General features: G+C 45.4%; 2 protein-coding genes and 1 long non-coding RNA gene across 12 annotated transcripts; 2 read left to right on the top strand and 1 right to left on the bottom strand.

The window, feature by feature from the left end:
* Nucleotides 1–1,957: 1,957 nt before the first annotated feature.
* Nucleotides 1,958–6,887, top strand: LOC110538465 (uncharacterized). 2 transcript variants are annotated; one of them, XM_021625302.3, is made up of 6 exons: nt 1,958–2,218; nt 3,864–4,216; nt 4,424–4,596; nt 4,949–5,092; nt 5,205–5,370; nt 5,845–6,887. In XM_021625302.3, exons 1-6 carry the CDS (start codon nt 2,025–2,027, stop codon nt 6,039–6,041), a joined length of 1,227 nt encoding a protein of 408 aa, XP_021480977.3. In that variant the 5' UTR covers nt 1,958–2,024; the 3' UTR covers nt 6,042–6,887. The 2 variants fall into 2 exon arrangements, with proteins under 2 accessions (XP_021480977.3, XP_090049756.1); XM_090193630.1 differs by lacking the exon at nt 1,958–2,218 and having other exon boundaries at nt 3,812–4,216.
* Nucleotides 6,878–19,918, bottom strand: LOC110538464 (transforming growth factor beta receptor type 3). Of its 9 annotated transcripts, none has more exons than XR_005035147.2 (18): nt 19,434–19,918; nt 17,902–18,014; nt 16,810–16,979; nt 16,579–16,716; nt 16,138–16,312; nt 15,880–16,045; nt 15,567–15,711; nt 15,004–15,196; nt 14,630–14,835; nt 13,464–13,619; nt 12,606–12,692; nt 12,261–12,452; nt 11,330–11,875; nt 10,383–10,461; nt 10,198–10,257; nt 9,100–9,201; nt 8,488–8,629; nt 6,878–8,340 (listed from the first exon to the last, which is right to left on the bottom strand). XR_005035147.2 is itself a non-coding variant. In XM_036938558.2 (18 exons), the coding sequence occupies exons 2-17, from the start codon at nt 17,963–17,965 to the stop codon at nt 8,547–8,549; spliced, it is 2,562 nt and encodes an 853-aa protein (XP_036794453.2). In that variant the 5' UTR covers nt 17,966–18,014; nt 19,434–19,918; the 3' UTR covers nt 6,878–8,340; nt 8,545–8,546. The 9 variants fall into 9 exon arrangements, 7 of the variants coding, with proteins under 7 accessions (XP_036794453.2, XP_090049752.1, XP_090049753.1 ...); XR_016485328.1 differs by having other exon boundaries at nt 14,630–14,802; XM_036938558.2 differs by having other exon boundaries at nt 8,545–8,629.
* Nucleotides 17,931–25,645, top strand: LOC149979400 (uncharacterized). The gene is made up of 3 exons (XR_016485330.1): nt 17,931–18,408; nt 21,317–21,462; nt 24,044–25,645. It is a non-coding gene; the product is annotated as an uncharacterized LOC149979400 (long non-coding RNA).
* Nucleotides 25,646–26,126: the final 481 nt, after the last annotated feature.

Raw genomic sequence — 26,126 nt, 5'->3', positions numbered from 1 at the left:
TGAGCAGTAGGTTTTCAGCCACGTACTCTCTACTAGGCACATATCCTTCCAACAAGATTGGGAGCCATGATGGAAAATTTGCTCAGTTGTGATAAATGAGGGGGATTCCAGTGTATTCACTGGTTGAGTCCAACCCCAGGTCGCTCTCTGCCCAGAGAGAGTCTTGTGTTTGCATCCTCACCTGTCGCTTCATTCGTGCTTGTGATGCTGATTTCATAACCAAGCCTTATACAGACTGCTTCATTGGAGCTCAGAGCCAGGAGCATACTTGAACGCAAGGGAACATATCACAGTGGAAAGCAGAACAGGTGAGACAAAAACAAAGAAAGGAAAAGTACACTAAATGCCAACCAGCCATAACCCCCTCCCCCCTCCCTAAACCCCTCCACCCCAGACCCCAAGATTCAGGTTCCTAGAAAGACAGGAGCAGCAGTAGGGGAGCAGAGGGACGGATGTAGGAAGAGAAGCCCCTGAACCCCCCCCCCCATCAGAGACGAGACACAAACCCACCGAGCCTACCACCCCGTCTCAACAACCTGCCCCCCCCTCGCCTGCACTCCCTGAAACCCTGGGGAGAAGGCTGCCAGCCCCCCGCCACAGTAACCACAGCGCTCTGCCAAGCTCCACTCCAGAACATCAAGGCAGTGGTACACTCAACTCCACTGTCTGCTGCTCACAGGATACAATACAATGAGTGTACAAAATATTAAGAACACCTGCTCTTTCAATGACATAGACTGACCAGGTGAATCCAGGTGAAAGCTATGATATCTTATTGATGTCACATGTTAAATCCACTTCAATTAGTGTGGATGACGAGGAGGAGACTGGTTAAAGAAGGATTTTTAAGTCTAGAGACAGGTGAGACATGGATTGTGTACGTGTGAAATTCAGAGAGTGAATGGGCAAGACTAAATATTTAAGTCCCTTTGAATGGGGTATGGTAGTAGGTGCCAGGCGCACCGGTTTCCGTCAAGAAGTGCAACGCTGCTGGGTTTTTGAAGCAGTTTCCCATGTGTATCAAGAATGGTCCACATGAGAGTCAACATGGGCCAGCATCCTTGTGAAACACTTTCGACACCTTGTAGAATCCATGCCACAATTAATTGAGGCTGTTCTGAGGGCCTCTGACCTGTTTCAATCTAAGGTGTCATGTGCTGAGTCATACAGTGATCTCCAATGTAGTTTCTCTGTAATTCAATGGATGTCAGCTGTAATACAGTTATCTTTGCCATCTCACTTCTTGACTTCACTTGATTAGTAAAATCCTGTCATCTTCTAGCAGCTTTTTTAACTGTTGTTCTAGTGTGGGAGAGTGTTTCTATTTTCTCTATTTCCTAAATTACCTCAGTCACAGGAAGAGAGTTGTGTGGGTTGTGTAATTATACACATTCCACACTGCATAGACACCAGTGATGTGTGTGTCAATAATCTCCCATAGCAAGATTACATGGTTAAAGTAAGGTCCCTATTTGTACGTGAGACTAAGGTATTTAAGCACAATCAAGTGACCTTAATGTACACACTTCCTACCCTCAGTCAGGCTGTTGCTACCGGTATCTCCAAGTTACCTGTGACTCAGTAGCATAGAACATTGACTCTCAGACCAAGATGGACATGTTTGGATATGTGCTTGGTCCTTTCTTGTGTACGGTAGCAGGATCAGTCCTCTCTAGAGGTAAGACAACAGGCAGGATGCGAACAACAAGCTGAACACCGAGCACAGGTTTCCATTACAGAAGTTGGTTAACAACTGGGAATATCACATTTGTTTTATTCAATCAAAAAACTGAAACAAAGAAAAACAGTTTATCTAGCTGATAGACTATTTCTGATTAGAAAATCTCTGGTGTAGATTAGAATAAATCTTGAAAAATAACCAATGTTATGTATCATTGTCACATACTGTAGTTATGTGTGTAAGAGCCAAATTAATGTTACAGTATGAGTTTAACAGATTAACATTTTTAATTTCTAGCCTTTAGATAAATGCTTTGAATTGTACACTGAGGTATAGACTTTGAATGCACTGTAAAGGTTGGCTGGTGTTTTTTTTTAGCTTTCCCACAATCCTTTGTTCAGCAACTGCTTCAAAATCAAACCAAATCAATTGTTTTCTGTCATGTCATCAGTTAATGGGTGAGGGGGTAAAGAAAAGGGGATGTTACCGACACCAAAGAGATAGCAACCACTCCAGATTCAACTGTGCATACAAGTGGTAAGTTAAAGAATTCAGCCTCTCTCCAGATTTCAACTTTATAATAAGAGATTGGTGTTTAATGTTTTGCATGATTTTTATTGAATTTGAGGATCAATTCAGTACAGACATAAATCATTTTAATACTTTTAACTGACGAGCAATAAAAAATATTCAATATTTTTAGGATTGAGCGTGACTGAAAACTGACCAAAATAGGTTATTGTTTTTGCAAAAGTTTGTGTCGTTTGTTAATATACAGCTAGGTGATCAATGGTAAAAAAATCTATTCTGATAATGTGTAGAATTGTGAATATCATTGGGAGAATTGCAAAGGAGATATGTTGCGTTTGTAATTTGATTGCATTATATGGTAGGATTGTATTCTGTTTTATGAATGATTTGGTTACATATGTCATATTTAGAAACGTTTGAAAACTTATAGAGACGTAGATCTATTTAGTAAAAAGCTCAAAATGTATATATCACAACAGATCGTGAGATTTCAGTTTGAATTGCTTGACGGAGTAGGGTAGTCCTCAGAGATAGACCTGCTTTTTAAATGTTTTTTAAAACAGTGTGCAGGTGGCCATGATGCATTTCTTACCCAAACCACAGGCGTTTGGCATTTTAACTGAATATTTATCAACAGGTGTGTGTGTTTCACATTGACATACGATAAGGAATACTAACGCAGAGCAACATGAGTGACATTACAGCTTACTATAAGTGTGATGTGTGTAAATGTGTGCCAATCTGTATATTTAGAGATAATATATTATTCAAACATTTGGTGAATGACTATGTTACATTACGTGGAAAATTCATTAACGAAAGTTAATGTTATCAAAAAATGTATTATCTCTAATTTCGCTCTCTTATAGCAGAAACACATATTTATATATCAAACTATTTTATGTCCATTACTTAATTGCAGCAAAATGTCATTACGATCCAAACACATTTCACATTCTCCAGAAATTCTATAAGTGAGGTGAATGATTCTGTAGATAAATATACTGAGTGTACAAAACATTAGGAACATGTTCTTTTTTCATGACATACAGTAGAGTGACCAGGTAAATCCAGGTGAAAGCTATGATCCCTTAACGATGTCACTTCAATCAGTGTAGATGAAGGGGAGGAGACAGGTTTAATAAGCCATGAGACAATTGAGACATGGATTGTTTATGTGTGCCATTCAGAGGGTGAATGGACAAGACAAAACATTTAAGTGCCTTTGAACAGGGTATGGTAGAAGGACCGGTGCACCGGTTGTGTAAAGTACTGCAAGGCTACTGGGTTTTTCACACTCAACAGTTTCCTGTGTGTATCAAGATTGGTCCACTACCTAAAGGACACAATTGTGGGAAGCATTGGAGTCAACATGGGCCAGCATTCCTGTGGGACGCTTTCCACACCTCATAGAGTCCATGCCCCGACGAATTGAGTGCAACTCAATATTAGGAAGGTGTTGTTGGTGTTGTTTGGTATACTCAATGTATGTCTTTAGGGCATTGGTATTTGTAGAAAAATGAAATAAAAAATCTATAAATAATATTAGTTCGTTTTTGTTCTTTAGTACAGAGGAACACTTTGTCAAAGAATCTGTCATTAAGTTGTGAGTAAATTTCGAATGACCCCTCGCCTCTTGTCTGTTCTGTAGGTATTTATCTCTCTCACGCTCTGCACCTTCCCCTTGCCTCAGCTCTGTCATGCCTCGCTCATTCCTGGTCAAGAGTAAGAGACCAGGGTCTCGTCCCCCTTGCTTCTCTAAAGGCACCAGACACACAAACCCTGACCAGCCACAACCTCATACAAATCATCACGACAGGCAGAACAGGGCGTGGCAGGAAGTAAGGTCCCCACATCGGAGCCCCTTCCAGGAGGACCAGGGCAACCTGTGCTCAGGGTCAGAAGTCAAGGACACCCTGGACTACCCCTGTCCTAGCTGGGACGCCATGGCAACCAGACCACACAGCACCTCGCCAGCTGACCTCTGGACCAGCAGGTCTGCAGGTATCTGACGGATCCTGACTTTATGGCTCTACACTCTATTTATTGTAAATAATAAATAAGTAGATGTAGATATTTGTATTTATTTTTTATTGCATCGCATTAAACACTTCAAGTTGCCTCAATTTGATTGTCATAACTATCTTTATCAAATCAAAAATACTTTTTTTATTTCAAACTCAATCTACTAGTATGCCACTTACTCCACAGAAACCGGAGGGTACGATGGTGTGGAGCCTTCCGAGTCTGCCCTGCCCTGGTCCCTACACTGGCCCCGGGGCCCTGACAGAGAGAGGGAGCTGGAGAAACTGGTCCATGTCTTACTGAGCCACAGGCCACATATGGACCTCAACTCCACCAGCCCATGCCCCCTCTGTGAAAAGGTAAGAAGAACCAGCAAGGGTCAGGAATTACAATATAATCAGAACAGCACATCTGCCCTTGTAGGGTGTATCGACCAAAAGTGTGTGGTTCCAAACCATGCAAACACCTTCAGGCATGACTAAAATAGAGTAAATGAGATACTGTTTGGTATTTGTGACCTGAGACAAGATTGACAGTAGACTGGTGAAAAATTTACTCGACAGGGCTCTGTGACACGTCAGAAAATGACATAACAACAGATTTGTTTGGTGTGAGAATTGAGGCTGTGAGGGGTAATTGTGTTGAATATGGTTGACATCTCTGGGAGTATGAGCTACATCTGCTGTTACTGTTAGCTTTCTCTTTTCTCAGGTCTTGTACTCAGGAGCTGTACTGAAGACTCATTTACTCAGGTCACGTACATGCATGCATGCAGGCCCATTGGTCACATCAGCCAAAGCCCCAGAGCACCCCTACGAGTTCAAACAAGCTCTGGGCATGTACGGAAGACCAAAGGTATATCTGGCAGAAGTACATTGTTGGAGGTCTCTCCACTTCCCAACACAAACTATATTAACATACTCATGGCAAAATCCTAACCACATCTCTGTGAATGTGTGTGTTCCAGGAGCGTAGCTATAGCTGTAAGGAGTGTGGGAAGGTATTCAAGCGCTCCTCCACCCTGTCCACCCACCTGCTCATCCACTCTGACACCAGGCCCTACCCCTGCCAGTACTGTGGCAAGAGGTTCCACCAGAAGTCAGACATGAAGAAACACACCTTCATACATACAGGTATATGTTTATACTGTATCTTATACCATCTATTGTATCTTGCCTATGCCACTCGTACATATATTTATATGTACATATTCTTATTCCATCCCTTTAGATTTGTGTGCATTAGGTAGTTGTTGGGGAATTGTTAGATTACTTATTGGATATTACTGCACTGTTGGAACTAGAAGCACAAGCATTTCGCTACACTTGCATTAACATCTGCTAACCATGTGTATGTGACCAATACAAATATATTTGATTTGAGGTGTGGGGAGGTACACTGTAAGGACACATACACAAATGAGCATAGTGTGACTTGAACATAGGTCAGCTGGTGTGTGTACATTATAGTACAACTGACATACACATTGTGCAAAGGTTGCTTACATCTGAAGTTAGGATTCTGCCCTGCACACTGGCTGCTGTCACAGAGTATCTCTCTTCTTGAATTCTATGTCATGTCCTGCTGTCTGTCCCTGCCTGTCTCAGGTGAGAAGCCCCATGTGTGCCAGGTGTGTGGCAAGGCCTTCAGCCAGAGCTCCAACCTCATCACCCACAGCCGTAAACACAGCAGCTACTGGCCCTTTAGCTGCACGCACTGCCAAAGCAGCTTCCAGCGCAGACTGGACCTACAGCGCCACCAGGAGACACAATGTGTCCATAGCAGCGTGTACACACAGAGCTGAGGCCACGGGTATAATGGAGATTTGTATTACATAAGTACTGTATGTAGCACAAGAATGAGTGCTTTGTATAGATTGTTGACTGGTATTTGCAGTTCCATTTTTATATGGTACTTTGATCAGTGACTGAGGCTAAGCACATTACTTGTGTTCAAGTTATTTGTGCATTTGTTTTTGTGGATTTGCTTTCACTCACAGCTTTTCAGGTTGACCGTTTGGATAGTGCCTTGAGGGGATCTGATCACTTTAACATCTCTAGCAATGTCATATATAGTGTACGAGCTGGATTCCATTATTAGCGCAGAAGATCAGCGTTGTAGCCAATTGAAATGTAAAGATAATTTTCGATTGAGCCAACATATGCAACATTGACCACGAATGCTGTCTCCGCCAACACGGAAACGTTGCCTTTAAATGTCAGTCACGCTTTAACGCTACGGACTGAATCCAGCCCTTTAGGCTCTGGTCTCTACTATGCTGTATGTCTAAAAAGACACCGTATTAAAAAAAGGTGGTTTGTAGAGTGACAAAGCAAACCCCTATTTCCCACTGTAATTGTCAATTCTCCTCAGAGAGCCGTTGCAATTGTAGCTCCCATTGTTGGTGTATGAATGAAGCTGCCATTTTCACTTCACTGTGGCAGCCCACCCAAGGGCATAATAATATACATTCAGGCCATGGGGAACATGACAGCAGTACGAGCAGAGAGAGAATGATTATGTTGAAGTGATGCTCCACAATTATGGCGAGACAACGTGACTGTATATTTTCAGTGTCACAGCCTGGTCAGCATGAGTATATATAAAAAGGGATTTAGATATACAAAAATAAATACTCTGTTTAAGTTTAGAATTTCTGGGGCTTCATTCATGGTTCTCACCCGCACTTTATTTGAAGATAAAACACAAAAACTCAGCCACAGATATTTAATTTAAATAGCAACAGCACAGATAATATCAAACAAAGGGTCACAGTTACAACATAGATATATACAATACGGATCTGGATAATGGCAATTCCCCTCACACATATTCTACTCATGACATATATTTGACTTCATGTGTTCCTCCTCTTTAAACTCAGTAGTGCTTATTTCTGTTTTAACATTAGGCTATGTTCAGATTCATGCTCGTCCTATAGCCAGTAATCACACCATTCCATTCTATGAGCCCAGGTTATGACATTGTAGATACAGTGTAATGGATCAGATGCACTGAATATTATTTCTTCCAACACTTTGAGAAGTTGCTGAGGCCTGTAGACATTCATGTAGCCTCAGTCTTTCAGACCTTTACACATCTCATTGCTTCAAGCATGTGTACACCAAGTATACAAAACATTAAGGACACATTCCTAATATTGAGTTGCACCCCCCCTCCCTTTTGCCCTCAGAACAGCCTTAATTATTTGGGGCATGGACTGTACAAGGTATCGAAAGCGTTCCACAGGGATGCTGGCCCATGTTGACTTCAATGCTTCCCACAGTTGTGTCCTTTAGGTAGTGGACCATTCTTGATACACACGGGAAACTGCGGGGGGGACTCAGCAGCGTTGTAATTCTTGACACAAACTGGTGTCCCTGGCACCTACTACCATTCCCCGTTCAAAGGAACTTAAATAATTAGTCTTGACCATTCACTCTCTGAATTTCACACATACACAATCCATGTCTCAATTGTCTCAAGGCTTAAAAATCCTTCTTTAACCTGTCTCCTCCCCTTCATCTACACTGACTGAAGTGGATTTAACAAGGGACATCAATAAGGGATCATAACTTTCACCTGGATTCACCTGGTTAGTCTATGTCATGGAAAGAGCAGGTGTTCTCAATGTTTTGTATACTCAGTGTATATGTATTTACACACACCAGACATGGGGTTCAAAAACTATTTAGGGTATTTCAATTACTTTCAAAGACAGTTTGAAGTAAGTATCTGGATATTTTTTCAGTACTAAAATATTGGAATGAATTTGGAAATGCTCAACTATTTTCAAATACAAATCTTAAAATACTGCATGCATTTGAACCCAAGTCTGTTTGGTCCTAGGGTTTTTGAAATAATGTATTTGAAAATATTTTCTGCTATTTATAGGAAGTTATTTTTAAAAAATACTTCCAAGTAAAAATAGCTGATTGTATTTTCAAATAATGTGGCCAAAAATACACTGAAAATAAGTATTTAAATAACAAATACTTAAATACGCATGTATTTCAACCCAGGTCTGACACACTCAGACACACACCAGGTGTTTCATCTTCTGTCCCACTTTACCCTCGGTCTCAGATTTACCAGAGGAAACACTGAAAATGAGATATTTAGAGTATTTATTACACATGATACGAGATATCACTATTGCAATCTGCAGGTGCTTGACTAATTCACAAAGGGCGCTAGTGCCACCATGATAAGTCTATAGAATACTAGTCTAAATTTGACAATCTCTTTACTTTGTGGTCCCCCAGCTGCTGTGTGTGTTGTTCCACTCTTATCACGTTCCATCTCACCTCTACACAGAGCTGTTGGAAGAGTCTAATAAGGCAGGGTTAGTATTCTCGATCAGGCCCCCTCTTCTGGTTGGTGGAGGAGCCCCTGCAACCAATCACATGTCAAGTGTTTCACTAACATTTATTCATGGTGAAAAAACCCAGCATTTCTCTCAAAAAATAATAAGAAAGTTGTCATAGTATCTTCTCTTACACTAGGTCAAATAAAATCAAATGTTATTTGTCACATGCTTCGAAAAAACAACAGGCGTAGACTAACAGTGAAATGCTTACTTACGGGCCCTTCCCAACAATGCAGAGAGAAAGAAAATAGAGAAATAATAAAATGAGTAACGATAACTTGGCTTTATATAAGGGTAACCAGTACCAAGTGGATGTGCAGGGTTACGAGTTAATGAAGGTAAATATGTACATATAACTAGAAATAAAGTGACAGATAGTAAACAGTAGCAGCAGGTATAGAATGTTCTCTGTTTATTTGTGAATAGGGTGGTATAGCTCAGTATTTTGGCCTTTGGTCCAGGATAGACTTTAGGAACTGTCCCGTGTGGTTACCTGTGTGAGAGTAGATGCACCATAGCGCCCCCATCAGGCTGATGCCCAGAAGGAAAGCAACAAACACAATCCCCAACACTGAGCCTGTGTCTACCCCAGAGCCTGGGTGACAAAAACATGGGAGGGAAAAGTAGTAGATAAGCCAAATCCCAGTTACTATCACTGTTGTGATAATACACACATGTAGGAACATCCGGGAGTTGATATTATGGTTAGGGTTGAACCGGGTGAGGACATGAAGCAAGGGTTAGGGTTGAGGCTAGGGTTAGGGTTGAATTGGGGTGTGGACATGAAGCAAGGGATAGGATTGAGGCTAGGGTTAGGGTTGAGGCTAGGGTTAGGGTTTAACCAGGGTGTGGACCTGAAGGTAGGGTTAGGGTTGAGGCTAGGGTTAGGGTTTAACCAGGGTGTGGACCTGAAGGTAGGGTTAGGGTTGAGGGTTAGAGTTTAACCAGGGTGTGGACCTGAAGGTAGGGTTAGGGTTGAGGCTAGGGTTAGAGTTTAACCAGGGTGTGGACCTGAAGGTAGGGTTAGGGTTGAGGCTAGGGTTAGGGTTTAACCAGGGTGTGGACCTGAAGGTAGGGTTAGGGTTGAGGGTTAGAGTTTAACCAGGGTGTGGACCTGAAGGTAGGGTTAGGGTTGAGGCTAGGGTTAGAGTTTAACCAGGGTGTGGACCTGAAGGTAGGGTTAGGGTTGAGGCTAGGGTTAGAGTTTAACCAGGGTGTGGACCTGAAGGTAGGGTTAGGGTTGAGGGTTAGAGTTTAACCAGGGTGTGGACCTGAAGGTAGGGTTAGGGTTGAGGCTAGGGTTAGAGTTTAACCAGGGTGTGGACCTGAAGGTAGGGTTAGGGTTGAGGCTAGGGTTAGGGTTTAACCAGGGTGTGGACCTGAAGGTAGGGTTAGGGTTGAGGCTAGGGTTAGAGTTTAACCAGGGTGTGGACCTGAAGGTAGGGTTAGGGTTGAGGCTAGGGTTAGGGTTTAACCAGGGTGTGGACCTGAAGATAGGGTTAGGGTTGAGGCTAGGGTTAGGGTTTAACCAGGGTGTGGACCTGAAGGTAGGGTTAGGGTTGAGGCTAGGGTTAAAGTTACAGTTACTCACTGCTGTGGGCTGGGATAGGCTTGGGTAGCTGAGACACACTGGGCATTTGACCTCTCTGACCTAGAGAGAGAAAGAGAGAGTTGGATAAGAAGAGAGAAACCCTTTTACACAGAGTGAAAGTGAATTACTTCAGGCCCATATAATGAGGACGTGGACCACACCACCAATGACCATCTACTACTCACCAGCAGGTGGCGCCAGCTGTCTGGCCACACCAACAGGCTGATAGACCAGCATGGGTCTGGAGAAGTTTCTGTACTCACACTGACAGAGAGAAGAGAGAGGAAGATAAGCAGTGGCGGAATTAGGTATAGGCGACATTGGCATCCGCCCAGGGTGGCATCCTGCAGTGAGCAAAAATAAATAAATTGGGAACGGTGACATTTACACGATTGGTTTTCTATCGCTCATTAGCACGTCACGTCAATAATATAATGTCACCGTGAGGGACTGTGGGTCAATTAACCTTGTCGAAGTGGGCGCCCTGATTCTAGTTTGTGAGCTAGGGAAGGTCTCCCACTCAGAAGTACGAGATGTGGAGGGGGGCGGGGGTAGGTTAACCTCAGGTCTTCCAACTGGAAGCCCGAGGTAGGGGGAGCGGGGGAATCTATCAAATAGCGCACGCACCTCTAACTATGTACAGTACTAACGCAACCATTAAAATCAGTCACACTACGAAATGCTACTAAATAAATCACAATTAATTCATAATACTGTGAATATATAGTTTCACATACATTTTTCCGCGTTGTGCAAAATCATTAAGAATAATATAAAACAGTCTGCACACCACCAAGCTGAATTGGTTTAGTATTGACTTCTGGTTGACAGTGTTGGGGGATGGGTAATGTAGTGATGCTCGGGTGCCAAATCAACACTTATTTTTGATATTAGTCTTATGTTTGTCTATATTTTCTATTTCTATAGTTTAAATGTTATGATTATTTATGATTTGTGTTATTCCAAATGTCTGAGTAAAAATGACAGTTAGCGCAGAATCTTGCTTTTTTTGTTGCTGGGGGTGGGGGGGGTGGGGCGCTGAAGGGAGCCATACAAGCTAGAACCGCCACTGAGGGTAAGTCATTACTTTTAGTCATTAACAGCCATTATGAATATAGAACATGTACTGTACCTGTTGGTTGGGTAGTTTAGATACAAGGGCAGGGATACGGAGGCCCCAGGGATTTGGACAGCCACTCTGTATTATGGCCGTTGGAGGCCCCTGGGTCAATGACTCAGGGCCACACAGACAGATGCGACAGTGCAGGAACTGGACAGAGTTGTTGTAGATGGGCCGAAGGACAAAACTGAACCTCAGTCTGTGTATCTGGTCCTCCTCTCCTCCCATTCCTCCATCGCTCTCCTTCCTTTTGGCTCGTCCTCCTCGTCCCCTCTTCCCAACGTGTTCTCTATTTCTCAATCCTGCTTTGTTCCTCCAAGCCCTTCCTGGATGCCTGAATGATAGGACTCTAGGTACCTCCTCTTCCTCTTCATAATATTCCTCATCATCCTCATCTTCCTCTTGGCCATGTGCCATGTTGCTGAGTGTCAGTGAGGAGTCAGCGGAGCAGCTGTCTCTAATGACTGACCAGCCAGGGGACACACGGGGGTCTGATAGGGGAGACACCATGCAGGACCGCACCTCCACACCCCCACCGAGGGCCCCCTTGGCGGAAAGCTTGGCAAAAACAGTCAGAGAAAATATGGGTAACACATTACTTTACCATGGTCTTATTACTGAGTTGATATTTTGTAAGTAGAGTGTAATAAGTATTGTAATTACACTAGTACTGTAATTTGTAGTACTCTGTTACAACCTGCTGTGCTCTAGTGCTGTAATAGCAGGGCTACAGAGTTCTTATAGAAATGACTTATTGTGACATAGATGTGATTATAATAGCCTTCTGGTAGAAGTCTTCTCTGAGCTTGAGGCAGCTGATACTGTAGAAGACGAGCAGAGGGAGAAACACAAGTAGCACTTGCAGCAGGAGCTACATCAGCAGACAGACAGACAGACAGACAGACACACAATTAAACACACACACATAGCTTGGCAAACTGACCTCCACATAGACACGGTTGTCAGCAGTGATGGTACAAGGACCGGTCTGCCTCTGCTCATAGCCCTCTGTAACAAACAGCTGCAGTGAGACCAGTGGGCCGGCCCTGGCCCTTGGGAGAGGCCCCGGCCCCTGCAGAGTGGGCTGCTCCACAGGAAGGCTTGGGACACTGGGGACTGCAGCAAAACAGCTGAACTAAGAGGACAATGGAAAAGAGGGAGATGTATGGAATGATAAGGACAAGCATAGATATACATGTCTCTGTCTCACACACACACAACAAACACACACTAATATGTGGTGAAAATGGACCACACATACACAAACACACAACCTGTATCATCTCACATGTATGACCAGTGGAGTCCACTCTGTGGGCTCCTCGTCTGTCTCATTGCCCACGGCAACCAGAGGCTTGTTTCTCCATAGCAACACCTGAGAGGATGGATAGACACAAAACATGGCAAGTCATGTATTGTAAGAGTTGAAACACTAGAGCAGATAGGTCAGTGAGAGGTCAGTAGATATACAGTATTAGTAGATCGTAGTTCATTCACATGCTACATGTCTGTCTCACTGCCTCCCTCCTCTCCTGCTCCCTTTCCTCCCAGACCTCCACCACTCCCACTACCCTCTCTCCCTCCCTCCAGCCCCCTGCTCCCACACTCCCGTCCCCAGGCCTAGCTACACTCAGGTTGATCAGCAGTGTTCCAGCCACTCTAACCTAGGTCACCCATGTGGTGCCTGGGGGAGGTAAGACAGACTACTTACACAACCTCAGGAGCCCTTCAGATCATACTAACCAACAACAACACAATTACAGCCCTGCTCTTCTACTCTCTTCTCTCGTCCTCTGCCTTTCTACTGTGCATCTCTCTCAATCTCACACATAGATACACAGACAGACACACAGAGAGGGGCTCCATAGTGACCTACATGTCCCTCTCCCCCTCCCCACCTAAGTAAAGCCCATCCCTGCTCTATCTCCCCATCAGATCTGCCTCTCAGATGAGGCTGCCGGACGTCCCTATTACACAGCTCTTTCTCTTTCTGCTGACTGTGTTTAGCACAGAATCACTTGTAAACGTCTGCATGCATGGTTCAATTACCATTTTGCAAAACATGGTGAGACACAAAAATGTCACAAAACATGTTAAAATGTTCTCTGCAGATATTTTACCCCTTAAAACCACCTCTCTGTCTTACCGCATTTTTGTACTGTACCCCTCTGGGCTCTCCCTGCAGCACCCCTTCAGTCCCACAGGAAATGACCGGGAATGCCAACAAGAAATGGCTGCTGTTGGACTGGGCCATGCACTGAGGCTCCCGCAGTGTCACCTCCGACACCGGGAGAGACAGGGTCTGTGTGAAAGAGAGCATCACAAAAGCGACACTAAGTACCATCATAAGAACCTACAATACACTGTAGGTCTACATGCAGTATATTGGTATTTGTATAACATAACCTCGCTAACAGGCTAACACACTAAACTACCAGTACAACCATAACCTCGCTAACACGCTAACACGTTAAACTACCAGTACAACCATAACCTCACTAACACGCTAAACTACCAGTACAACCATAACCTCGCTAAACTACCAGTACAACCACAACTTCGCTAACACGCTAAACTACCAGTACAACCATAACCTCGCTAACACGCTAACCTACAACCATAACTCTCTTTCTATCTTTCTTTCTCTCTCTTGGAGTACCTGAGCCCTAGGAACATGCCTCAGGACTACCTGGCATGATGACTCCTTGCTGTCCCCAGTCCACCTGGCCGTGCTGCTGCTCCAGTTTCAACTGTTCTGCCTGCGGCTATGGAATCCTGACCTGTTCACTGGACGTGCTACCTGTCCCAGACCTATTATTTGACCATGCTGGTCATTTATGAACATTTGAACATCTTGGCCATGTACTGTTATAATCTCCACCCGGCACAGCCAGTGGCCAGACTGGCCACCCCTCATAGCCTGGTCCCTCTCTATGTTTCTTCCTAGGTTTTGAACTTTCTAGGGAGTTTTTCCTAGCCAACGTGCTTCAACACCTGCATTGCTTGCTGTTTGGGGTTTTAGGCTGGGTTTCTGTACAGCACTTTGAGATATCAGCTGATGTACGAAGGGCTATATAAATAAATTGGATAACCCCGCTAACACGCTAAACTATCAGTACAACCATAACCTCGCTAACACGCTAAACTACCAGTATAACCATAACCTCGCTAAACTACCAGTACAACCATAACCTCGCTAACACGCTAAACTACCAGTACAACCATAACCTCGCTAACATGCTAAACCACCAGTACAACCATAACCCCGCTAAACACGCTAAACTACCAGTACAACCACATAGTGAAAGTGACCTGCAGAATGTGTCTGTCCACTGCCACGTTGAGTCGTCCGTCCTGACACTGCACACTGACAGCCTCCCAGCCCCCACTGGTCCTTCCACCTCCCTCACTCAGCCACTGTCTCAGCCTGTGCTCCTGGACCCAAGGGGGCCTGCCATCCAGCATACGCACAGGGGGGCCACCTTCTGTGGGGAGGGAGAGAAAGAGAGAGAGGTGTGCTAACACACAGAACAGCACTTTTTAGGGATAACATGACCTTCAATATTGGGAGACAACATAATTAATCAGGAGAAACACCAACACAAACACACTGTTAGGAAACACAAAATAAACCATCCAGTTCACTCACACAATGAGGGACACAAGAGACACACACAGGTCCTGACCTGTCCCTCCCACAGCCAGTCTGATCACAAAGTGATTGGCCAGGTCAGCCTCTGTGTATGAGGCCACTTTGGGAAAGCCACTCTGATTGGCCCAGCTCAAAAGGTCACGGGTGGTAGAGAGGTCAGAGGTGAGCATGCTAGTCAGTGTCAGGTCAGGCTTCGGAGGGTAGAGTGGGGACACGCTGTTGGAGGACTGAGAGGAAAGAACAAGGGAGAGAAAAATGGTCAAAGAAATGCATAAATGGGGTGTTTGTGTTACAAGATAACCTGGCAAGCCCTGTCAAAGCCAAGTTGAATATGTTTATTTATCAACAAGATAACCTGAGAGATATTTCCATTGATATTTGGAACTCACTTTGAGGTTTTGAAATCACGTTTAGCTTGGCCTTCACTCAATGATTGTATTGCTCCTTTAATTTATTTAGCTATTTTGTCCATTTCATCATTATTTTTTACTTATAACCCTTTTATACCAAACTCCAGAACAGGTGAAGGACCCATTCTAGCCCACATGATAGGAGAAATACCATAATGTGTCAAGTTTTACTGGATAGGATCCTCACATAGACAGAGATGTGTCCCCGGAGCCCTGGCACTGTGAGAGCCCAGTTGACTGGAACCGCACTACTGAGGATCAGCACCAACTTGTGCCACCCAGCATTGGCCACTGGGGGCACCAGAGAAATAGTCACCTCCACCTGCAGAGAGCTGGGATAGAGGGAGAGACCGGTCACTGAAAGGCATAGAGAGGGAGAAAATGCTTTGAAAATGATTAAGGGATAACTCAATAGCTCAACATTGTATTACTTGAACAGCTTCAGAGATTGATATTCTCCGCATGATCTTCTTCACATGCTGGAGACGTCCTAAACTTACCCACAAAGCCCTGACCCTGCTGAAAGGAGCTTGATGACATGCACTTCTGGGTCGCCTCCGCCAACTGGAGCACAGCCCTGTACTTCCTGTGGCTGCAGGTCAGAGGTCAGGTAGTTGTGTGACAGGAACAGAGACTGCAGCTGGCACACGCTGGGCATGGTGATATCTGGAGGGCAGAGGGGAGACTTGGTTGGAGAGGGAGAGAGGTCAGAAAGACCAGGGTCGTGTATTAGTTGTATGTGTGTGGGGCGGGCTCACCCTCGCCCACGCGGACGTAGACGCGGTTGGCACTGGCTGTGTGTGTGAGGGAGGACAGGGAGCCATGGCGATGCATTGCCCATCGCAGCAAAGCCCGCGGACGGAAAGGCAGAGAGGGCATAGGCTGCACCTGCACTGCCAGACTGTAGGGCTGCACTGTAGAGTTAGGAGAGACCTGGGGCAAAGGGGGGACACTGTGGTTACAGAGAGAGACATGATAACACATAGTAATAGAAACATTCATTTGTGGGGGCCTATGTTTCTAAAACAACACACTTGCACAGACATACACACAAACACACTGGAGAGGTCAGTACTTTTATTAGTTCCACATGGGAGGAAGTAAATACTCCCATCAAAACTGTTCTTTTTGGGGGTGAATGATTAATGACTAAAAGAGGTACACACACACACCACACGAGCACGCACACACAGACTGACCTGCACCAGCACAGGCAGATCCGGGGGTAGTCTCTCAGCCTCCAGCCACCAGCGTACTGGTTGCTTGGAGCTCAGTACCAGGATGAGGGTTTGACGGGGGGGGTGAGACAGAGACAGGGGTCTCAGGAGCACAGTCACCTAGAAGGGAAGAGAGGGGGTCAGGGCAGGGAGGCACAACGTATTGGGAGTGATTGTGGATGTGTCCTTCTGTGAGAAAAAGAGAGGGAGCACCTGTTTGTCAGGGCTGCGTGTCCCTCTCCCCACAGCGATCACATGGGTCTCTTTCTCCCCGCTCTCTCTGGCTGCACAGCCCGGGCCGGCCTCAAAGCGCTCCAACAGCCCCTGCACAGGGTGAAGCGCCCCGGCTGGAGACAGAGAGCACTGCAGTTCCCCACAGTCAACTGCACAGTTGCAAAGACAACCAGAGGTCACTCAAATGGAGCTACGGCTGTATACTCTGTTTACGAGGAACATTGAGGACAAACTAATATAGATTGGGTCTCTTGTGGAAGAGATACAATGAAAAATAAAACACTTGATGTCCCTGAAAAAGACAACACAGAGAGACCATCTGAACTTGGTGTGAGGTTTGGTAATAGGCAGGATGGACAGGGTCAGCAGCAGACTCTCTGCTCTCACTGACAAACAGGAGAAACAAGTCTCTGTCAATCCGCCACATAAACACACTAGTGCTCCACTCGACTGCTCTGGTCTCAGACAAGCCCTCTCACTCATTTCTTGCTCTCTTCTTCCAGTCAGTGGCTGTTGGCCCACTATGACTAAAAGACAGCTTGTTGTTCTCGGACTGAACAGAGCTAACTGGGGAGTGCCCCCTGACTGAACTTTCTATTTTTTTTTCTTTACGTCTCTGAATATTCCACTTTCACTTTGCTAAACCTAAATCTGACTATTGACACATAGATCTTTGAAAGCAGAGTCACCCTGGGAGGTACTTTTGAGAGAAAGTATTAAAGTTGTACTATTCAGTATGGAAACATCCTGTAGAATTAACAGTACCTCTATAACTGTCTCCTACCTCTTCAAAGAACATCTTAAAGAATCCCACAGCACCTCCCCCCATAAAAAATACAAATGGCTTTTCATGAACTCACACTTGAATGTGTCAGTGAACTAGCACTGACTTTGCTGACAGCTACTTTATTGAGGAAAATGTACTTATTATGACTGCGATATGTGGTTGTCCGACCTAGCTATCTTAAGATGAATGTACTAATTGGAAGTCAATCGGGATAAGAGCGTCTGCTAAATGACTAAATGACTAAAATGACTAAAATGTCAATGTAAATGTCTCGTTTCCCTTACGTCCTGTTCTCTCCCCCAGTAGAAAGGACCAGAAGAGAATCCACCTCGTCCCTGAAACCATCATGACTATTCTCCAGGAGTGAATTCAATGGGAGAGTCCCTCTTGCGACATCCTGAGGGGGAAAAGAGAGTGATTAATACAGTGGTCTAGACGGAGTCTTTAACAAGAGACCAAGTTCTCCGTGTGCATAATGTTATATTGGACAGACTGAGAGAACAGATGGATAATATGTATCCAAATAGAGGAGGAACAAACACTAGAGCAAGGACAGAGTTTACCCAGGGAACAAACAACATAACAAAGTAATCTCTCCCACTGGGTTCTCATTATCAGAACTTCCTCATTCTTCTCCCATTCTGGACAGTATCAGATTCTTGGGGAATTTTTTCCTTCTCTGTGTTCTGCCAATTGCAACTCAGAAACATTTGTCAATAACATGCTTTGAAGGCAAAATCTGTGATTTCAAAACGCCTGACTGATAAGACGAGTTACAGGGGTGTCGGAAAGTAAGTACTCTAAAATTGATAGAAGCTTTGGATACCATGCAATCAGGTCTGACATTCAGTGAGATTGACATGATAGTATTAAACATATTTTGACTCCATTGTTTGTTTATATAGAATACAAATAGGTCTGTACATCTTTCCTTAGCCTTGTTGAGTATATAATGCAATATTATCAAAGGTCATATACCCACTTATCTCATAATTGTCATGTGCCTATCTTTATTATGTGCCTGATAGTGACACACATCATATAATGCTGTGAGACAGAATTGGGGGTCATTGTTCGGGACCGGTTGACCAGTTTATTGTCCTTGGGTGGGCTCCCGAGTGGCACAGCGGTCTAAGGCACTGCATCTCATTGCTAGAGGCGTCACTACTGACCCTGGTTCAATTGCAGGCTGTATCACAACTGGCTGTGATTGGGAGTCCCATAGGGTGGTGCACAATTGGCCCAGCGTCGTCTGGGTTAGGGTTTGGCCAGGGTAGGCCGTCATTGTAAATAATAATGTGTTAACTGACTTGCCTAGTTAAATAAATACAAAAAATAAGGATCAGAGGACGTCCAGACAACACACAGACCCATTGAGATAATGACATGTCATTAACTGGCGCGCAAAACTCTAATCTCTTCCACTCAAACTTGCCCAGAAAGAACTCACCACGAACTGCAAAATAACGGCTAAAGGGGCCGGAAACAAAAATTGAACAATTGATTGGTCTTGATGGGTACTATGAGAATACAGAGGAATAAACTATATATATTTTCTCTAACAGTGTCATTCAAAACAGTTGTTATTTTATTTGTCTCATTAGCAAAGGATTCATCCCTTTGCTAATTCATGACAAATATTTAGAACTTCACTCGAAGAAAAAATGCATTAGCCCAGTCAGAATTCACTAGAAATAAAAAATAAAAAACTCAATAAACCTACAATGATTCAATTTAAAACGGACCACAACTCACAGCACTTCGAATATCTCTCCTGACTTCTGAATACAGGCTATAATAAAAAGTCGTAACTCACCTGTGACAGTTCCCGGTGGAGCTGGACGTTGAAAGCAGACTGTCGATCAACTATGGATTCTCAGGTTAAGACCATTCAATCATTGGTTAAGACCAGTGACCACAGAACTGTATTGGCGTATATCACAGCGGGCTACACACCCTCTGTACCCCCTTTCAATACTAGAGAAAATAACAGAAAATTGCCTTTACCAAATCTATGTGCTGCTGCTTCAGGCGTCCAGAGACGCACTGGGTGGCATTTCAGATGGGGTATTGCATTGACATCATAGTTTTCGATAAGCCAAAGAAATCAAGAGTTAAGACAGTTTAATATTTTTAGAGGTGAGATACGGAATTTAAAAAGATTCCCTCGAAATAGTATAAAAGCCAGAGGAGGGGCAGGGAATGGGGCGATAGACAGGAGAGAGAATAGGGTCTAAAAACGCACAGAAACGTAGAAGGCAACAGGAAGAAGAGTGAGAGAAGACGAAGCGTAAAGGGGAAGAGGAGGGATGGTGGGAGGGTAAATAAATAGGAGCAGAAGGCTGGACTTGAGAAGTTGGAGAGGCAGGGGTAAAGTGAGAGGAATGCAGAGGAGGGAAAGGAAAGAGAGATAAATGAGAGATGGAGAAAAGTAATTAGACCATGAAGTACACTGTAATTATTTTTATTCATTGTAGAATTGTAAGGCTTCCAGTTGCAACAGGATGGTGAGTTTGCTCAACAAAATTGCATTCCAGTTGATTCAACATACAATTGTTTGCATATTTCCCAGTGTAAAATGAAACGCTTTATGACAATACATTACATATATCATAAGGCTTTTCTTTGAGGGCCTAGTAGTTACACCCTAACACAGTGGTCTGAAACTCCTGGTTTATAGGCTGTATTAAGCCTGCAAGTCATATTCTGGCTTGCAAAATTTTGTTTAATCCCTTTTAGAATCCAGCCAGAGTGAGGATATCCAACAATTGGAACATTTATTTACCCGCAAACTGCATTGAGAACGATGGCCAGGGTAGGCGTATGGAAGATGAATGATTAAGACTACTAACAGCTTGGATTAGTTTAGAAAAATGTATGTTATTTATGTTTGTGTAGCATAAGATTATAAGATTAATCAACCAATCAATGCAAAAACACAGGTATTGAAACAAACAATTCTGAAAATCAACCTGCGATAGAGCATGCTGGGAAATGCTTTTGAGTAGTTTTGAGCAAATATACATTTGTAATTTTACTCAACAAGCTTGTTCAAATTCAGCTCACTTTGAGCAGAGTTTGTTGATTCACCATTCAACTGTACGGCTGCAATAGCATTGTGTGTTTGCTCAACATTTGGGCATATAGCTGAACCAACATACAGTGTTGCCTTCCAAGGGCACACATGAATTAGTAATTCGACTCAAGTTTTTATACATTCATATCACTGTGAGCAAAGATTGTTGATGTTCACACATTAGCTCAATTTCTTGTCCTTCTGGCTTTTCATTTTTTTTTTTTACTGTGTAGGCTAACATATATTTTCTCTGAAGTGTGGGTGAAATTACACAGATTTTTATCCAAATTGAGAAAGTTCAGAAAGAATTCAGAAAGTACTCAAGATGCATAATGTAAAGATTGTGTTTAATACGCATTTTTAGGTCCTATTTGCTCAATTCTGTTTCACAGGGAAACTCTTATTTCATGCCATGAAATTGTTCTTGGATATATTATTACTGATATGTTTTCTGGTTGATTTATGTCCCAGATATAATTTTTTTTTATCTGAAATAAATAACAATGTTTCCAGGCTGTCCAATACAGTATTTCATATTCAATCTAAATTGAAATGTATCATGGGTAAATTAGTATGTTTGTTCTGTGGACAACAATTTCTAATGTTCTTTTTTTGGGGTCAAGTTGCACTCCACTCTCTCCAGATCGGTCTGAGAATAGATCAGCCTTTTAACTCTTAAGCTACCAGCTGGGGCCATTTTGTAAGGAACCTCGTCCTCCTCTTCTGAGGAGGAGAAGCGAGAAGGATCGGAGGACCAAAACGCAGTGTGGTAAGTGTCCATAATTTAATGAAGCAAAATGAACGCTGAACAAAAACAATAAGCAACAAACGAACAGTCCCGTAAGGTGAATGACAAACACTAAACAGGAAATAAACACCCACGAAACCCAGGTGGAAAAGACTACCTAAGTATGATTCTCAATCAGAGACAACTAATGACACCTGCCTCTGATTGAGAACCATACTAGGCCGAACACAAAAACCAACATAGAAAAACAAATAGACTGCCCACCCCAACTCACGCCCTGACCATACTAAAACAAATACAAAACAAAGGAACTAAGGTCAGAACGTGACAGTACCCCCCCTAAGGTGCGGACTCCGGCCGCAAAACCTGAACCTATAGGGGAGGGTCTGAGTGGGCGTCTGTCCGCGGTGGCGGCTCTGGCGCGGGACGTGGACCCCACTTCACCATAGTTTTTGTCCGCCTCCTCAACCGCCCCTGTGGCCTCTTATGAGCAGCAACCCTCGCCGCCGACCTCGGACTGGGGACCCTCGCCACGGGTCCCGAAAGGACGGGAGACTACGGCTCCGCCTGTCCGTCCATTCGGGACCCGTGGCGAGGGTCCCCAGTCCGAGGTCGGCGGCGAGGGTTGCCGCTCATATGAGGCCACGGGGGCGGTTGAGGAGGCGGACAAAAACTATGGTGAAGTGGGGTCCACGTCCCCCTATAGGTTCAGGTTTTGTGGCCGGAGTCCGCACCTTAGGGGGGGGGGGGGGGGTACTGTCACTGTCCTGGCTGACTGACGGCTCTGGCAGCTCCTGGCTGACTGGCAGCTCAGGACAGACTGGCGGCTCTGGCAGCTCAGGACAGACGGGAGGCTCTGGCAGCTCAGGACAGACGGGAGACTCTGGCAGCTCAGGACAGACGGGAGACTCTGGCAGCTCAGGACAGACGGGAGACTCTGGCAGCTCAGGACAGACGGGAGACTCTGGCAGCTCAGGACAGACGGGAGACTCTGGCAGCTCAGGACAGACGGGAGACTCTGGCAGCTCAGGACAGACGGGAGACTCTGGCAGCTCAGGACAGACGGGAGACTCTGGCAGCACTGGAGAGGAGGAAGGCTCTGACAGCGCTGGACAGGCGGGAGCACCATTAGGGAGAAGACAGAGAGACAGCCTGGTGTGGGGGGCTGCCACCGGAGGGCTGGTACGTGGAGGTGGCACCGGACAGACCGGACCGTGAAGGGGCACTGGAGCTCTTGAGCACCGAGCCTGCCCAACCTTACCTGGTTGAATGCTCCCCGTAGCCAGGCCAGTGCGGCGAGGTGGAATAGTCCATACTGACCTGTGCTGGTGAACCGGGGACACCATGCGTAAAGCTGGTGCCATGTACACCGTCCCGAGGAGACGCACTGGAGACCAGATGCGCTGAGCCGGCTTCATGGCACCTGGCTCGATGCCCACTCTAGCCCGGCCGATACGAGGCGCTGGGATGTACCGCACCGGGCTATTCACACGCACCAGGGACACCGTGCGCCTCACAGCATAACACGGTACCTGCCCGGTCCCTCTCTCTCTCCGGTAAGCACGGGAAGTTGGCGCAGGTTTCCTACCTGCCTTCGCCACACTCCCCGTGTACACTCCCCGTGTGCCTCCCCCAATACATTTTTGGGGCAGCCTCTCAGGCTTCCAGCCGCGCCGATGTGCTGCCTCCTCATACCACCGCCTCTCGGCTTTCGCTGCCTCCATCTCAACCTTGGGGTGGCGATATTCTCCAGCCTGTGCCCATGGTCCCTTGCCGATCAGAATCTCCTCCCAAGTCCAGGAGTCCTGCGATTGCTGCTGCTGCCCGTTACCACGCTGCTTGGTCCTTTTGTGGTGGGTGTTTCTGTAATGTTCGTCGTCTTCCTCTGATGAGGAGTAAGATAGATCGGACCAATTTGCAGCGTGGTAAGTGTCGATAATTTAATAAGAAAACTGAACACTACAAAATACAAAACAAACAACGTGAAACAAACGAACCAGTCCCGTGTGGCACAAACACGGAAAATAAACACCCACAACTCAAAAGTGAAACTCAGGCTACCTAAGTATGATTCTCAATCAGGGACAACGATTAACAGCTGCCTCTGATTGAGAACCATACTAGGCCGAACACAGAAATCCCAAATTATAGAAAAACGAACAACCCACCCAACTCATGCCCTGACCATACTAAAACACATATATAATAACAGAACTAAGATCAGAACGTGACACATTTTGACCCCAGGGGTGTCACGTTCTGACCATAGTTCTTGTGTGTTTTCCTTGTTTTAGTGTTGGTCAGGATGTGAGCTGGGTGGGTATTCTATGTTGTGTGTCTAGTTTGTCTGTTTCTGTGTTTGGCCTGATATGGTTCTCAATCAGAGGCAGGTGTTAGTCATTGTCTCTGATTGGGAACCATATTAAGGTAGCTTGTTTTGTGTTGGGGTTTGTGGGTGATTGTTTCCTGTCTTTGTGTTTTCTGCACCAGCTAGGACTGTTTCGCCACGTTTATTGTTTTGTATTCTGTTCATGTTGAGTTACCTTATTAAAATAACATGAACTCTAACCACGCTGCGTTTTGGTCTGCCTCTCCTTCCCAGGAAGAAAGACGTTACAGAATCACCCACCAACAAAGGACCAAGCGGCGTGGTAACAGACGGCGGCAGAAGCAACAGCAGCAGCAGCAGGAGCAACAGCAGCAGCAGCAGCAGCAAAAGCAGCAGCAGGAGAAGCAACAGCAGCAGCAGGAAAAGCAACAGAGGCAGTAGCAGCAGCAGCAGTGGGAGAGGCTGAACTATTTGTAAAAATGGACTTGGGAGGAGATCCTAGATGGGAAAGGACCCTGGGCAGAGCCAGGGGAATATTGCTGCACCAAAGCCGAGCTGGAGGCAGCGAAAGCGAAAGCAGAGAGGCGGCACTATGAGAGAGGGAGAGGCAGCCCCAAACATTTCTTGGGGGGGGGGGGGGGGCACAGGGAGAGTGTGGCAGAGTCAGGAGCCAGACCTGAGCCAACTCCCCCTGTTTACCGTAAGGAGCCATGGATGTTATCGGAGCTATCGGCGAAGCTGAGGGCTGAGTCTGAGAGGGTCGAGGAGTTATTGGACAGAATGGAGGAGAGTGAACGGATGGGAGTTGAGGAGAGTCTCGAGGAGGTGTTAATAGAATTGGGGGAGTGTGAAGAGAGAGAGCAGTTGATTTGGCATAGTATGCAAGGCATTCGCCCTGAGGTGCGTGTCCCCAGCCCGGTACCACCAGTGCCGGCACCCCACACCAGGTTGTCTCTCTGTCCCATCAATACAATTGCTCCTGCCTGTCCGGCGCTACCAGAGTTTCCGCCCCTCAGTCCAGAGGTGCCAGAGCTTCTCTGTCCAGCTCTGCCAGAGCCTTCCTCCTCTCCGGCACTGCCAGAGCTTCCGCCCCTCAGCCAGGATCCGCCAGAGCCGCCAGTCAACCAGGATCCACCAGAGCCGCCAGTCAGCCAGGATCCGCCAGGATCTGCCAGAGCCGCCAGTCAGCCAGGATCTGCCAGAGCCGCCAGTCAGCCAGGATCTGCCAGAGCCCCCAGTCAGCATGGAGCCGCCAGAGCCGCCATTCAGCCAGGATCTGCCAGAGCCGTCAACCAGCCTGAGCTACCCCTCAGTCCCGAGCTACCCCTCAGTCCCGAGCTACCCCTCAGTCCCGAGCTGCCCCTCAGTCCAGTGGAGCCCTTTGTTAGGGTTCCTAGGCCTAGGTCGGCGGCGAGGGTCGCCACTCAAAGGACGCTAAGGAGGTGGACTAAGACAATGATGGAGTGGGGTCCACGTCCAGATGTCCACCCAGACCTTCCCCTATAGGTTTAGGTTGTGCGTTCGGAGTCCGCACCTTGGGGGGGGGGGGTTACTGTCACGTTCTGACCATAGTTCTTGTGTGTTTTCCTTGTTTTAGTGTTGGTCAGGACATGAGCTGGGTGGGCATTCTATGTTGTGTCTAGTTTGTCTGTTTCTGTGTTTGGCCTGATATGGTTCTCAATCAGAGGAAGGTGTTAGTCATTGTCTCTGATTGGGAACCATATTAAGGTAGCTTGTTTTGTGTTGGGGTTTGTGGGTGATTGTTTCCTGTCTTTGTGTTTTCTGCACCAGCTAGGACTGTTTCGGTTTTGCCACGTTTATTGTTTTGTATTCTGTTCATGTTGAGTTACCTTATTAAAATAACATGAACTCTAACCACGCTGCGTTTTGGTCAGCCTCTCCTTCCCAGGAAGAAAGCCGTTACAAGGGGCATATTTTTGTCATTACAGCCCAAAGTTTGTTTATTAAATTCTTAAAATGTTTTATGACTTAGTCAATCAACTTGTTCTTAACAAATCTAAATAATTGTTTAGTGTTTCTCTATCAATATGGACTATTTAAAAATGTAAGTCATTTGGGATAATTTTGACCTCAGCCAAAAACATATACTTCTGCCTATAGTAATTGGATAAATAGGACCTTTATTTGAATCCAGGATTCTCTGGAGACATAACAAGTTACCCACCAGAGGGTGGAGGGGGACCTGTTAACCACACCACCAGTGATTTGTATCAGTGATTTCGACCCAATAGACATATCATCTGCAGAGCTCCCCATGTACTCTCCTAAGTTGTAACTTTTCTATACCACGCATCATATGACTGTGTACAAAACCAAAATAACCTTATTTTTTATA

This window comes from Oncorhynchus mykiss, chromosome 12 (assembly GCF_057628025.1).
Source record: "Oncorhynchus mykiss isolate SJ-2025 chromosome 12, ASM5762802v1, whole genome shotgun sequence".
Classification (NCBI taxonomy): Eukaryota; Metazoa; Chordata; class Actinopteri; order Salmoniformes; family Salmonidae; genus Oncorhynchus; species Oncorhynchus mykiss.
Note: the sequence above shows the minus strand (reverse complement) of the source record. Positions and strands in the feature narration are given on the sequence as shown.

Bases quoted from the DNA above. Each gene is read 5' to 3' on its own strand.
- LOC110538465 (XM_021625302.3), top strand. From the start codon at position 2,025: ATGCACTGTAAAGGTTGGCTGGTGTTTTTTTTTAGCTTTCCCACAATC. The intron at 5,093-5,204 runs GTATATCTGGCA...TGTGTGTTCCAG, and splicing joins GCATGTACGGAAGACCAAAG to GAGCGTAGCTATAGCTGTAA. The intron at 5,371-5,844 runs GTATATGTTTAT...TGCCTGTCTCAG, and splicing joins ACACACCTTCATACATACAG to GTGAGAAGCCCCATGTGTGC.
- LOC110538464 (XM_036938558.2), bottom strand. From the start codon at position 17,965: ATGATGGTTTCAGGGACGAGGTGGATTCTCTTCTGGTCCTTTCTACTG. The intron at 15,197-15,566 runs GTGAGGATCCTA...CTTTCCTCTCAG, and splicing joins GGGGACACATCTCTGTCTAT to TCCTCCAACAGCGTGTCCCC. The intron at 10,258-10,382 runs GTGAGTAGTAGA...TTCTCTCTCTAG, and splicing joins ACAGCTGGCGCCACCTGCTG to GTCAGAGAGGTCAAATGCCC.